Genomic DNA, 16,526 nt, shown 5'->3' on the forward strand with positions numbered 1-16,526 from the left:
CTTTTGTATAAAGTATGAGTCGTAGATCACATGCACAACACGACCTTTTTTGAATGACGAATTTGAATGGTTTTAAATGTTTACAATTATTTTTCCACCCAAAATGCTACCATAACAAGGTTTTGGATTCCTTTTGTGACATTTATTGTTGTGTTTGTGGCTCCACTGTAAAATGTGCTGTGAAAGGCAGCATTATTTTGAGTGAATTCAAACTGAGTGGTGGATCTGGATTGTTGTGATGTTGAATATGAAAGAATTGTCGAAATATTTCTGTGTTGGATTCATTTAATTTGCTGTAGTTTTTGATTAATTGGATATTTTTTGTGACCAGTTATCTGCATAATTTGGTGGGCAGGTATGTTATTTTCACTTAATTTTTGAATTTTTAAAAATGTTTGCGAACACTGGTTTTTAAAATCTTTTGTCCCCAAGAATTCCCAGTGCAGCTGTCATTCTTTTGATGATGGACCCTAATCGATCTTAGAACAGTATTGTTGGGAATTTCGCTTTCTGACATGTTTGTAAACAAACTATGTAATTTTTATGTACACCTAGATGTGATGTCACACACAACATAGGAAAATATGTAATAAATAGAATTTATGTAATGGGTGATATCCACTAGATAAAGGGGTAAACATGTGATGAAATAGGATATATCATGGTTCAACAAAGTTCCAGTAGATAGTCCCAGCCCTTCTAATATTTGGTTCTCAGAGTAAACTAAAAACAGAAAAAAGTAAGTTTTGTGAGTGTTTATTGCTGAAAGAAACAGTCTTTTTCTCAGAGCCTTCCATTATGCTTTGAACAGCCTTATTCAGGGAGGGCATTCTCTCCCAGAATCCTCCAACATGTCACATCCCTACATACTTCTTGGGGGGGACTGTGATCTCTGGGATCCACAGCTGATTTCTGTAAAATACTGGGCTGAAAAAGGATTGATTGTCCAAAAACTAGATTATGAGGGTTTTACAGACAACTTGTGTTTCAGATATCTGTGTATAGTAATTGTATAAAGTCGAGCGTTCCGATTTAATGTCAGGATGTGTGAAGGGGTTTTTTAGTTAAATAACTTTGAAGGACACTTATTAGGAAAATGTAGTACAGTGCTATGTGTAGAATCGGTAAACTTGATTCATTGACATTGTTTGACTTCAGAATTGTAGAACAACATCTGAGGTAGCTCTAATGTGATTTCCTCCTAATATGAAGATCTATGGTGTGCAAGTTCGTAATTCACTTGTCTGTATTGATTCTAGAAAGCATTGTCTTTTTAATTACAGGCAGTTAATCCAGGGAAGTCAATGTAGATTAGATGATTAATTATGTTTAAAGTGTTATATTTTCAGTAATGAGAATACAGAAGTTCTACAAATGTCAATTAGTGGTCTCTTGATTAATTACAGTAATTAGGGTAGATATTTTGGAGGAGTTATGGTTCTTGATACTTACATGCTATAGACGTGGTTTGACTTTCAACTGAAGAGAAATGAAGTTAGAAATATTCTGATGATTTGAAATGGCTTCATTATGGTGTTTTACCAGTACAGCAAATTCTTTTTGCAAACTTGTGGTTTTGGAATTAATGCTGTTGAATTTAATTTCTTATAAATAGTAAAAGAAATTTTGTAGAATTATACCTGAGGACAAATTGCAATCTATATATGCTTAATCTAAAGAAATATATTATGAAAATAAGCAAATTTAAAATACAGGTACCAGTGTTAAATGATCCAAGGTGTTGAATCAAAACAATAAACTTGTTAACTTTATAATAACATTTCCTGGTTTTTATTATTCAAAGCTCAGACACATTAATTTTTCAATGGAAAACTCAATTGATGAGGTTCTCTGTAGCCATGTGTACATATCAGCTAAGCTGGTCTGCTTTAAATTCCGTGGTGTTGTATTGATTTGGTTTCTGAACTTTCTTTCCCAGAAATTATCATTTTCATTACATATGAAGTGTGATTTTAATTGGGTGTGGGCCCATATACAATAACAATATCTGGGTATAAAAATAATCTCAATCAACTTTAAATATTAATTTTGTTCAAAATTAAACCAAAATATCTCCATTTATGACCTTGTGTTGGAAAGTTCACAATAATTGTTAAAGCTCACAAAAAGCACTTTTTCCACTGATGTATTTTGCATGAAGTTTAGATCACTTGTAGGTCTAGGTATTCACATCTCATCAGTGGAGTAGATTCAAATGACAAGTACAGTAGGCTGTCATGTAGGGCTATACATGCTTTGTTTGCGTAATACAAAATATGCATATCATGGTTTCGGCCAATGACTGTCTTGCACATCTCAATGAATGGTACATCTCAATGAAATTAGCCCGAGCCCCCATTTTGTCTAGTGCACAATTTGTTTTAATGTCAGTAATTTTGGGTCACTTGTTACTCATCTATCAAATAAATGATTGCCTTCATTATTTGAAAGACTTTAATTTTGCTGATACTTTATAAAAACTAAATGCATATTCAGGAAAAGAAGAAAATGATGTACGTACCAAACTTGTAAATTTTGCAACCCTATGGTTCTGACTCAAGGGTGCATGGTTCCAAAATAGTCGTATAGTATTAATATAGCATACATTATGTAAAGTCTCCATCAATATGGACACTTTCAGAGGAATATTACTCCTTTTGTTTTCTACTGCTGCTGAATACTTAGATATACAAAACAAGAATTTTTTTTATAGTGACAATTGTCAAAGCCCTGAGGGTTAGTGATACTTTTAACTAATACTCAAGTGACCAATAAGGCCTGTGGGGCCTTTGGTTGATTTTGCTCAGGATTGGAATCTTGACTTTTGAGCAACACATTTGTTAGTAAGTTTTATGTAGTAAGAAAGTATGCTTGTAGTATTTGTGATTGCTACATGTATGAAAAGCCCATTTATATTGAGTACAACAATAGGTGCTCAAAGGCTTTGCTGTTGTTGTTTCTTATTCCTTCCATTGACATCAGAGGCTAATATCAGATCAACAATGTTGAAATATATTTGAACACTCAATTGGTAGACATATGTATTGAACAATCAATTGGTCAATATTGTTAAAATATTGAACAAATTGTGTAATTAATTTTGTTTCAGTTCTGACATTTGCACAATTTTGCGTGTGTGCATGTTTACTCAATTCAGCTTATATCAAAATGCATGGGGTAAATGTATAAATGTGAGAGATTTGTCACATAGTATTCCACTCAGCTGAAAAGACGATTCCTCTATATTTAATGCAAGTCTCAGATTAAAGTTACCTTTTAAGAGCTTTCTTGATTGCTATATCAATAAAATTGTCTTTAGATATCCAGTGAAAACTGCATTAACACCTTCAGGTGGTTAAATATTTAGACCAATTTCCGATGCCAGTTGAAGGTGGGTAACATCTAAACCACTTGGTGTGTAACTGAAGTCAAATATGAATACAAAAACTAAACTACTTTAGTTTTACATACAATCTGTTCTTTTCTTTGACATCAATACATTGATTTTCTTGTCCCATTAGTAATCCCCAAGATTTATAAAAACCATGCGTTTTCGCTTGGTAGTGACTGGGAAATTGACCTGGTGCTAGGTTTAGCCAGGGATTTGGTATGTTTGTGCTTATTCGCAGATTGAAATGATGTATAATTCTTCCATCTCTTGGCTGGGACAGAGTAGGACAGGAATTCTAAGCCATCTTGAATCTGATAAATGTCTTCCTTTCTAAGTAATCTTTTCCAATACTACCAATTTAGACCAGGGAGGGGTGTACTACATAAAACGTGTTTGTCAACAGATTTCCGTTGAATTAAGTGATGGTTTATTGCTAATTACAAAAAGAATTTCTCTCTCTACCTATGTGGCTGCTGTGAAGCTAGGATTCTCTTTATTATTGCACCTACATGATATTTTGGTAGCTGGATACTTGTCAAGAGATTCATTACGTTTTGTGTTTTCTGTTGAGCGTATGAAAGTGTTACGCTTGTTAGACAGCACAATTAGAGGAGAGGAGTTTTTGCATCAGGATTGTAATACTGCAAATTTAACTTCATTAGTTTAAGTGGAGTCACGATCCGTGCACACCTGTAAGTAACTAAATTTATTAAATCTTAATTAATGAATTACGTTGATATATATGAAGATGAAATCATAGGGTACTTGTATAATCCAAAGAATCTGTTTCATTTTGAGTATATATAGATCACTATCTGGAAGATTTTGATTTTTTTATTGGAATTTTAATAATAGAAAATTTATTGTTGGTAAAATAAATTTTCATAAAGATTTCTTCAATCATCACATCATGAATGCAGTATCAGATGAAATCACATCATGAATGCAGTATCAGATGAAAGAAACATTTTCTTGTCATGGAGGTTATAATAATTTGAATGTAAAACTTCATGATTTAGTATACAGATGTATGTGCATAAAATTTAAGAGCAATATGTAGTTTGAAGATTGAATACCAGTACATATGTTTCTTGTGAATGTTTGACATTGAAAACAAATTTGAATATTCTAGATGTTCTTGCTATTAAGTCATTTACCACAATTTTGTAGATAATGCCAATTTGCATTCATATTAACAAGAAGGAACAGTTTCTCCTCATTGCAGTAGTTGTGTTAGCATTTCTGTCAGGCCTGATATTGTTGTGATGGACTAGATCTGTCCCTTATGAGGATGGCTTCAGCAACACTTGATAAGATCGACTCTTTTCCCTGCTACTCCAGAGACCTTCTCTGGAATTGTCAGGAACCATATCATCAATATTTATTAGCAGCTTGTGTGTGGTTTGTTTTGTTTGTGTCATTTTTTAGGTTCTTTCCCAGAAATGGGAGGGGCATACAGTGTTACCCCTTTCTGGCCTACTGTCATAGTTGTAGCATTGTGATCTTTCTTCCATTATGTTTGTCAGAAATTGAGCTGATAATCAGTGAGTAGTAGTGGTGTATGGATAGTGTCCAGATCAAGTTGAGTGTCCTTCCGATAGACCTATTTGTGTAGCCCTATATATATATATATACTTTGAAAAAAATTCAGTTAACAATTTTTCTTACTTTTTCCATTATGGTTGCAGATAATGAGCTGATTTTTGGTGTGTAGTTTAAAATAATTATTGTTACACTGTGATTGACCTACTTATAACAGAGTTATGACCCTTGGTCTTTGACTCTTTTGATTCGACTTTTTTTCTATCCTTATAATGTTTAGCTGATTTTTGGACTTTGAAAATTTCAAAGTGTTTTCCAGATAGTATTATTCCAGATATTGAACTGATAACCTACAGATGATGTTTGAATTTCGCTCAGACTTGTCATTAAAGCTTTGTTTCAATTAACAGGCTGTATTTAAACCCTTTTACTTGGCTATCAGATTGTGGCCTTCATGTCGTTTCAACATATCGAGTTCTTTTTCAGAAATTGTATCTTATTATGCACCCGCTATGAATTTGTAGTTTATATAGTAAAAGCAAACCGGGAAACGTCATGTTCTCTTTGAAGATAAATGTGCTCCATGTGATAAGTTTAACAGAACATCAAAACCTCTTTTTTTTGTTCAATAGTTAACACATGCTCCTGAAATCCTATCCTCTTTTCCATTATTACTTTTCAAGATGGCTGCCAAAAACAAACAAATAGTCAAATAAACAAAACATGTAAGAATGACAACATAAACTCTTCATTTTGCCTTTGATGATTAAGATGGAAAATCTGTAGGGAAATAACTTCCTCAAGCGGCTTTCAATGACATGTTGAATGGGAATCAGCTTCATCAGAAGACCGAGAAATCTATCAGAAGCCATAAAAACTGACTATCTCTTAGGTGGTTGTGTGCTGTGTGGATTCAGTGCTGGCCTGTGTATAATGATGATTTGTGTTGGTGATATGTTCAGGATAAATCAATTGTCAGAAATGTTAAACCTCTTTTATGGCAAACTAATCCATTTTCACCTTATTTATGGGAGTTCCAATTGTCGGGATGCAATTGGTCCCTGATTACTTATTATATCATCATTGATTAAACAATTAGAACAATGAGAGAAATGTCACTGTCATTTGCATGGGAGTAGTGTCTTCATCAGTGTCATAGAAATACATATTCTATCCAAATTAGCACAATTTATTAACAGAGGATTTTCAAGGAATAAGCTTCGCAGATTATCTCGGGATGTCCTGAGGTGAAGTCATGTACTCCATATAAACTGTGAGTTTTTCCAGTGGTGCATGGATCCAGGATTAGTGTTAGAGGGAGCACCGGTACAAGGTTCAGCATTTGGCCCGGTATGGGTTCTACATGAAGCCCTAATGGGTGTATTACTGTCAATTCCTAGTAATGATATGTGAGGAATTTATTATCACGTAATTTTACAAAAAACATCATTTGCGAAATAAAGAATTATTCGCTTTTATTTTTATATTGCTAAATTACATGTATAATTTACTCTTCATCAACAGAGCACTCGTGATTTGATGTGTATGAGTCATTTTGCGATATTAAGTACTCGCGTAAAATAAGGAATCTGCAGTATCAGAGGTTCATGGGGTAAAACCTCTGGAAACTCTTGGATATTTGGAACTTAGAAGTAATTGTGGAAAGTTTGAAAATTGAAAGGTAGGGGGTTAGACAGAGTGTCCTGTATGTTTTGGATTATGACCTTTATGAGCAAATATACACTTGTAATTTATGAATAGGTTTCTGTAGTTATGTGCAGACATCCATTGGATTTTCCCTCATACTAGTAGTAAAACAATTTCTTTTTAGAAAAAAAAGAGTTCAAATTGGAATGCAGAAAAGATTATATACAAAATTGATATACCGTACTCAGAGCTTGTAAGCAAATCTTTTATAAAGACCATAACTTAGCCATATGGCTCTTTAATCCATTCAAGCTACTTAATGGAAGTGAGCTAGCATTCCTTTACACACGGTCATCTAGTACAGTTCCGATCAAGGCCAAATTTGGCATGAGCAAAAAGACCCGTTTATTCTTTATTTGGTAAATTTGTTTGAAAAACTTTTGATAAAATCTAATTTTCAATCAAATTTTCTTTAAGAAAATTTTGACTCAAATTTCTTGAAAACAATGTATATATATGTTTGCAAATAGAATAATCTTTAAAGCACTAGGTTGAGCAATTGTGACGTGTATTCAAGCTGAAAAACATAAATCAGTAAATTCTATGGTAAAATAATGAAGTAAGTTTTTTATACTGCAGATAGAACTAATAATACATGCAGTAGACAGCTCTTGTATCCACCATATCAATGCTGGCATGCCCGTAATGGAATTGAAATTTAATGACACCCATTTATATCATGTAATTTGGTTCACAATCAGGTGAACTTTCATTTAAATGCTCCTGTGGAGTACTGCGAGTCCTTTTACTGAAATAAATGTGCACATTAAACTTGACAAATGCTATGTCAATCGATGCTTATCTTTTATGATGCTTTGTGCCTTAATTTCATAATCATTTCCAATCGAAATTTTTTTTTTCATGCTAAATATGATATAAGGTTTTATTTGTCTTAATAAATGGGTGGAATTTGAGAATTGTTAGGGACAACTTCCCTGTGGGGCTGGGAGAAAAAAAAATAAGGGACAAACATTATGAGTCTGATATGAAAAGTTTAGCTTTCAACTGCAGGCTAGTATTCTCACCAGGACAAGGACCAATAAGAGATAATGGTCGACCAGCCTATAAATCTGTGTCTGGTGGGTATTTTCCACTGGAAGCAATTCAGCTATCCTTTTCCTATTTGTTCATTGTCTAGTCTCTGCAGAAATTTAAAGTAAATTTGATTACTTGCTTGAAGAGCTGATCCGTTGAGGCGGATATTATTGCCATGTATGGTGTACCGTATGGGGATCAATACATTTTGAGAGAATTAATATCTGTTACAAACCTTCGGCCTCATATCGATTCTCAGCATGGAGCAAGGAAGGCGACATTTCTGCTTTTTATTTTCTTAAGAGGGTGATGAACATTTGATAGCACAAGGGAAATTTCTCTGTCGCTGGATATTTTACGCTTCGCCTTTCACTTCAGCAGGTAGGATTTGTATAGTGGGAGCCCTAATGTATGTGTCAAGGGGTATTTACCCTTGACCACTCATCCATTTAGTTGATAACACTTTGTCAAAAAGCAAATTATTGATTGGCAAGTGCATTAGTTTTTATTTTCAAGCAGTTTAAAGGACACATCTCGTGTTTTCAAAGTATACAGAATTATATGCATTTTGTCTTCCTTATGCTTATAGAAATTAATTGTAATAGTTCGTTCGCTGAAGTATTGCGATAATTAGCCACAATACGGACTTAAATCTAAGCCCCGATTTCAAAAAGCCTAGTTAATTAGATAGGTAGTCACGTGGTACAGTGACGTCATATGCGACCTTCGTCGATCAACTTGTTGTAAAAGTAGTGTTAGATATTTTTTAAAAACTCGGGTTTTAGGGGCCTAATTTATTTACCACGGATAACATTTATTTCGATGTCGACAAATTCCCCGAGTCTTATATCTTTTAGCCACCAGTGTATACAAATAGCGACCCAAATGTAGCGAGAAAAGCGAGTATGAAATCTGCATAAATTTGCGAGTAAATAATGTTTACCTGGGATCACTGTCTAAACACAATTTGGTAATGCCATTTCTGTAAACAACTGTAATTAGCGTTGTTGCTTTTCTTAAATAAACAGTGCAATTATTATTAAATTTATTTTTGGAGAAGTTAGATAGGCTATAAATTATGATACGATTATGACAACTAGGCCTACTGTCACGGGTGCATTTCGAAAATAATCATAATGATCAAACTTATTGTGAAAATCACAATACTTTTAAATTATTTTATCAAAACAATCTTATTAGGCCTAATCATTATTTTTTTGTTATCAACACGTTGTTACTTAGGAAGTGGGAGCGCGGCGTGCTGTTGTTGTTTTACACGTATGCGTTCCTTAAAAAAATGAAAGCATTATAATTCAATTCAAAATCGGGAAATATTATATTTTATTATTTATAATTGAAAGTTCAAATATCTTTTATCTTAAAATTTCTTTTTTAAAACTACCAGTTGGTAGACACTGCTAGCAAAGTTCTGCCTATATGTTGTTACAAGGTGAAGGTCAGTTGGTGCGAGTGTGTATTGGATTCGAGAGCAGAACGGAAAGCATATGCCGTAGGCCAATATGTAACAGTGTGTAGCTTCGATAGAACCATTTTCTCGCAGTTTATCTACGTCTTTGTCCAAGTGCTTGTTTGAAAAAGTACAGGGACAAATTCTACTGGGGGGTTTTACGGCAAAGTCGTTGTGCCGACAAAAAATATTCACGTCTTGTCCCTCATACCTTCCTTCAAAAATTGGAAAAAACACAGTCCAAATCCTCTCTACTGACAGCAAGTACACCCTTAAACGGCACAAAACACCCTAATGCAGTGTTATTTACAAGCTGTTAATGTGATAATTGTTTGTTTGTCAATTAAATCTAATCTGTTTATGAAATGGCTATCAACTGTTTTCAAATATTCTCGCTCGAGGTCGCATATGACGTCACAGATAATGGCGCGTAAAATATCGAAGAAAATATGCATATCGCAAGATTTGAATTTCATCGCTTTCAAACTCGAAAACTACGCAAACTGTTTCATCTAAAACACATGTAAAGTAGTTTTAGGCATGAAATGAATTAATTTTGCTGAAAAACTTAAAAAGTTTAAAAACATGCGATGTGTCCTTTAAGGGTCTAATTGACTGAATATTACCATGTTTCTTTGAGGACCAAGTAATGATAGTCGGCAGCATTTTAGATGCTTGTTAGCGAGGTTCATTATTGAACCTTGGTGAAACTATAGGCTTTCAGTGGTATTTGCCTGAAAATATAGGTATTGTGTAGATTACTGAGCTATGATGTAGCATTGATATAGTGATTTTGATTTATGCATTTCAAGGCTAATTTTAGAGCTTTACTTTCTGCAATTCACTCTTTATAATCTATTGAGGTTACAGAAGACTGTAAATGTGGTGTCATTAATGGAAGAACCCTTGATCTAACAGATGTTTTTGCACCTTAAAAGAATAATTTCATGCATGGCTCAAACAAAAATTTAAGAGCAAAAGAAAGGAGCCTCAATAAACAAGCTTTCATCTCTAGTGCAGAGGATTGTCCCAAAATCCTTCACTATAGCATAGGAAATATTGCTGCTCTCATAATCCAAAAAATGTCTACATCTTAGATTTCAAGCAATGCAGATTTTATAAAACTGACATTATTGAAAAAGCCTCATCAGTTGATTAATTTAAAATTCATAACATTTCTCCATCGTACATATAATCTTATGCCAAAAAAGGGTATTTGTCATTTTGAAAGGATTATGTTAAGCCATTCCCGTCCTTTGGGCTTTTTGGCTGATTGAAGGTGGTTCTTAACATGGTTAATAACACTTGTCTAGAAGGATCTGATGTTTAATTTTGGTGAGTCTCTGTCAAAAACTTGCGCTTCAAAATACTAGAGTAGCTAGAAACATTGCACTTTTTATCTTAAAGAGGGTAAGGCTGCTCATCACAGAGAAACACTGGGCTTACATAGCACAATATCCAGTCTTTTTTATCCCTGATGTGAGATAATAATCAATAGGAATTACTTAGGCACAGCCACGCTCCAGCATTTCCTAGCACCGGACATTATCCCGGGATATGTTCAAGTGAGCCCCTTAACACAGCAGTAATAAAAAGTTTATATCAATTCTTTTCTTAATCATAGATTTTTGAGGGAAAGATAAACTAATACACAGCTGGGTCTCGGCCTCTGTTTTGAGGCATGTGACAGATTGATAAGAAAATCCTTTTGTATGTAGTATAGCTCTGTCTCCGTGACACGTTGTATAGCCTGTGAACAGGAAACCTAGCACACCACAAAACCTCTTCAAGGTTCTGAGTAACATCATGTTTATCTTTTTTTTTTTTTTTTTTTTTTAAAAAGGCACAGTGTCTTGTCAAGTTGGCAAAAGAAAGCATTTCTGTTTATAAGATCTGTAAAATTTAGACATGTAGCAGGATTTGATGTCATATGTCAAAATTAAGTGGCGTTTGAAATGTAGAGAGCATAAGGGAGTGAAAAACTAATGATTGTCCTTGTGGACTAGAGTTTTTAAATGTTTTACGTTATCATAAGATGTATTGTTTCTAACCTGTCAGCAGTAATGGCCATATGTTCATGTTTATTGCTCCTAAATGAGATAATAAACATTTTATTTAATATGTAGATTACACCACAAATGGAGTACTTATTTGTAACTCTGGGTTCACTTAATGGCTTTCTATAAGGCCATAGAAATCCTCTAGTTTAAATGGTGTCAACTTCTATGAATGTGCCAGACACTTGAGAGGAGACTGTAGATACTGTTAGATTGTAAATGTGGACGATATCTCATCCATCATCATACCAAAGAACTTCTGACTTCTTTAAAATGGATTCCTCATATATGTATGTTTACTGTCACCTGGTGAAATTTATATTTAGACTATTTATTAGGGGTGAATTTCCTGATTTGCATCAAAGATGTATTTAGCTGTGATTAATGTTGCTCTACACACACTAAAATCTTATAATATCATGGAAATCTGGCAGATTTATTTATTTATTTTTTACATGGAAATCTATTTCTACTATAGAAATCTATTTCTTCTATTAACTTAATATAGAATCTTGCATTATTTGGGGGAGGGGGGGGGGTGCCTTAGATAAATTAAGTGCATTACCCTTGTATTCAACATTAGTGACATTAAAGTAGAAAGTCCAAAGGAGTACTTATGGTATGCTGCAGAATTAGGTGATTAATTGTTCAATGTCCCAGCAAGAGTATTTCACTCACAATTTATATGTCTTGAGTAGAAGTGCCTTGAAAGGAGATGTAAGAGAGAGGCCAATGCAGGAAGGGCCTTTTTATTATGCCAATGTCTACTGTAACAATGGACTCCAGTTTTAGGTCTCATCCTTAAATCCTTGAAGTTCACTTCTAATGGTATAAAGTGCTTGGGGAGGGAACAGTCATATACTACCAAAGGAAACATTGGCCACTACATAATGTGTCAAATGCAAGCATTCATTATGTGTATTGCATTTCAAGTTGCTAGACATACATTTTGATCGAACTCGTACCAATACATTTTATTCTGCAGTAATGTGAAGGAATAAAAAGAGACTGAATGTAGTATTTTTTTTATCTGCAGCCTTGCAGACCTTTGTCGCCAGCCTTAAACCACCAATTCAGTGACAACTCCTCTGCACGCAGTCCCTATAGCGACAGGACGGAAGAATTCTCCGACCAAAGGTCCGGATCTCGTGATGGGGGACTGAGTGATGTAAGTTCTGGTTATATTTGTAGAATTGTGTGGAAATTTGTACATTTCTTTCTAATGCATGGTTTATATATATATCAACTGTATATTCTGTTGTCTTGCTAAATTGTAAACTGAGTTTGTCCACTGACAGTGGACAGAGTGCACCCAAAAATTGGAAGGTCCACTGAATATGAAAAAGGGTAGATCTACAAACTGCATGGTGTAAATTTTGTTGGTTAATTTAAGTAATATTTATCAAGAATTACTTGGTGTACAGTGCCAGTAGAAAATCACCAGAATGAAACATGCTGTCAGAAACTGGTTGTAGTACATCTGAATAAAGAGAAAAGAAAAAAACCTTGTAAATTATACAAATAAACAAATTTGTCTCCTGGATTTTGAGCTGATCTGCCCTGAAATCCCCCCAAAAATATTGAAAATCAGTGGGCAATGTCGCAAAAAACATTATTGTTTGTAAACAGTGAACTAATGATAATTTAATGTCTGTGAAATAGATTTTTAGCCAAGTTTCGTCTTAGGAATATTGGACAGTCTACAGTAGTTGGCCATGAATGAGTTAGCAGAATGGTGATGGCATTGCATGATGTAAACAAACTGTTCTCTCAACAAGAATGATTTTTTAATATCAAAATGAAACACTTACCTCCTTGTGTAGTATATTGTTATTTGGCCTCTGGCACATGCATCATTCCGAATTCTCTAAGGATTACTGGCATACAGACCCCGTATGTAGCGAAGTTTCAAAGCAGTCCATTTCCCCTGTATAACATGCTTCAAATGCGCAGCGTTTTTAATTTCAGAAACATGATGTATGTGAATTTTGTAGGCTTTTCTGGCCAGTGTTTTTCATATTCAAGAATTAGTACTGAACGTAGGCTGTTTCCCCTTGTTAAAATCTTTTAAAATTCCCCAAATGTTGTCAAAATTTCCCAATGAACAGATTAAATAGACATTGACATGATTTTAGATATATTGCAATTGATAGGATTTTGTTATAGAAATAAAGATTTTTAACGAATTATGGATTTGAAATATTTTCACAGAATACACTTTGTATTTACATGACATTATGATGTTGAGTTCTGGACTTTGGGCAGGCCACAGTAATGTGTTTATTGCATTGTCAACTCCCCATTAACAATTAGGAGCATTATCCTCCTGGAAGATCCAGGGTCAGTTTGGGAAGTGCTGCACTACTTCTGGCCTTCGATTTTCATCAAGGATTTACTATAGTAAATATATTTATCATTGTTTATGTTGCCATCAACTGGTGACAAAGGCCTCTATTTCATGATACGAAATGCACTCCCAAAACATATGGACACCCAGTACTCCAAACTCTCCTAGACATTCAGGTCCTATGTATGGCCTCCTCCAATCATAAACTTTGTTATTGTTTCTCAACATGATTTTAACCCTAACCCAAATTAACCCTGAAAATGACTCTGGACCAATTTCCAAAAAGTCCATGTTAATTTTTGTGACAAAACCTTGTCCTACGCTCTCAATGAACACAAGATATAGTTATACACTTAGAAACTACACATTATTTATAGCATCTTCGCTAGCCAAGGGTTTTCGGTCCACATGGCGTGGACTGAAAACTCTTGACTAGCGAAGATGTGTTGATAGCCATCTGAACGAAGTCTTCTATGGGTTCTTTCGGACATTATATCCTGTTTTATTGTTGAATCTATTTGTCAAAGTCTTTCAATATCTGTCTTCTGTTTCCTTTAACTCATCTGAATAGTCTATCATCCCATTGGTTTTGTCTGTTTCTCACTTCCAATTCGCTGTTTGCTCCCTAGGCTTCCTCTCTTACACACTCTTTTAAAAATAATTCTGAATAGTTCTACCATTTATATTTATTAACTCCTGAATTTTGTAGTTTGAATTAACTGTTGTTTAAGAGTGATGTAATTATTTCGCTCTGCTCAGTAGTCAACTCTTTTCTGTGAGAAGCCAATATTTTTATGCAGATGACAGATTTGTTTATCAAAGAGATATTTTTCAGAAATAAACAAAACAGTTGCAAAAATCGAAAAACTTTATTCTGATAAAATTGAAATGGATATGATCATGTTTCAAGATGGAATTTCAAGTGGACATGGTTATTCAAATGACGTTTCCATTTTGTGAACTCATTTATGGCCAACTACTTTAGAGGTACCAAGACAGCAATTTGGTTTTTAGATAAAAACTCAGAGTACTTGAACCATATAGCACCAAAAAAAGACCTTTCAGATATTGTGGTCTCATACCAAAGGTTATCAGGATATGATGGGGGACCAAACTATGCAAATGTTTGGTTATAAATTAAATTTCTAAAATTTATGCATGAAGTCTGACTGTAACCAAAGTAAAGGTGGAGATTTTCAAATGATAGATATATTTTGAATCTGAACATGGATGTATGTTTACATATCAAGTGTAGAAAAGATTGAAACCTTAGAAGCGTGCTATAATAGAAAGAATACTAGAACAAAATTTTCATTAATTATTACATACCAGGTTTATTTTTTTTTTTTTGTGGTGGTGGTCAATGAATCCAGTTTAGATCAGATGCTGCCATCATTTGAACAGACTAAATTAATTGAAACTAACAGGCACCAAAATGAAAGGTGAAGATAACGAACAGTGATTGATCTCATAACTCCTATAAGCAATGTTGTGGAACTTATTCAAGGAACAGTCTTTCCATCATTTATTAGTAAAAAGCTACAATACACAAAAACAGCACAATAAACTTAAGATGAATCAAAGAAACGCATCCTAAACATAATCAATGACTAGATAATGAAAAATATTAAAAATGACAATTATGTGACTCCATAGTTTTCCAAAATTGTATGCAATAATGATTGTAACTGCTTTCCATACTTTTTTTGATCCATCAGCAACCACGTGCATTATGACATTGCAAACTTTACATCACATAAAATGGTATTTACTTCAATCAAATATAACTAAGGCAATAAAGATCATATTGTATTGACAAAAATGTTGTCTAATATTATGCATATCAATTGCAAGCATTGCAATACACAAATCCGCACACCACACGGAGAATTGGTCTTGTCAACAATTTGACAACTATACAAAGAAAATATGCGAAATATCAATATGCATTCTTACGCATACTAGCACTGCAGTTTAAACAATTGCACAAGTTAAACTTGCATGTACTTACACTATGGTTCTGCAAAATCACAAATCATGAGGCTGAAACTGTTCATCTCTGGCTGACATGACGAAATAATCATTAATTCGTACATGAAATGTTTCTTAAACATCACAGGCAATATGAAATACACGAACCTCTGGACATACCAGAGGTGGGATAAATAAATAAAATAGAAACTTCCCTCTATATCACAGTTGAAACTCAGTGTGCCTTCACTGTGATAGTTTTTGGAATTTATTTTGATATGTGAACATGTAGATGAATATGTTAATGGTGCAGAGAATCTGCTTAGTTTTACTGTGTGTAAATTTTAAGCAATTTTACAGGACCCAGTTGTACAAATGTTAGTTAAGTTTAACTGACAGTTAAAAGTCTAGTCATTACTACATATTGAGAGGAGTTAATGGCAAGGTATATGTTAATTAAAAACTAATCTTTGTACAACTGGCTCCTGGACTGTTGAATTCACCTAAAATGAGTTTTGCATGAAGTGCAGGTTTGTCATAAATTTTTTATTACAGTACACAGAAAGATTTTGACCCTGTTTTGCAAAAATAGGTGGACAGAAAAATGTCCAGGTTTACAGTAGCAATAGCAGATTTCTCTCTGTGTAATGCTAGTTCTTGTCTGTCACTATGTCTATTTACAGATTATGTAATGTAACATACATTGTATTTTAGGTGAGCACCCATTCAAGTTCTGGGAGAGGATATTTGGTAAGATAACTTTTGTGTCATTCAAAGCCACCTCACAAAGCAATTTTAATGGTATCTATTGAAGAAAAATTGAGATTAATTAAGACAGAGCATATAAAATCGTTTTTTAGAGTGATACACCTTGAATGGTCAGTTTGGGGTTCAAAGTCACTTCTAACCAATTACCATATGACTGTTTAACTGCACCACTGATTACTGCAAATCACCGAAAATGAATTCCTAATGACTACCTTATCCATTTCAGAAAATAATTAGAAA

The 16,526-nt window shown here is 33.9% G+C and overlaps 1 protein-coding gene across 4 annotated transcripts in view; it reads left to right on the top strand.

Annotated features, from left to right (window-relative positions):
* Positions 1–16,526, top strand: part of LOC125678493 (autism susceptibility gene 2 protein-like) — a 51,048-nt gene that overhangs the window by 9,979 nt on the left and 24,543 nt on the right. For all 4 annotated transcript variants that reach the window (XM_048916985.2, XM_048916992.2, XM_048917001.2 and 1 more), the window contains exons 3-4: positions 12,237–12,368; positions 16,233–16,268. In XM_048916985.2, coding sequence (XP_048772942.1) covers positions 12,237–12,368; positions 16,233–16,268 — 168 coding nt within the window. The remainder of the gene's footprint in view (positions 1–12,236; positions 12,369–16,232; positions 16,269–16,526) is intronic.

Source organism: Ostrea edulis, chromosome 1 (assembly GCF_947568905.1).
Source record: "Ostrea edulis chromosome 1, xbOstEdul1.1, whole genome shotgun sequence".
Taxonomy (NCBI): Eukaryota; Metazoa; Mollusca; class Bivalvia; order Ostreida; family Ostreidae; genus Ostrea; species Ostrea edulis.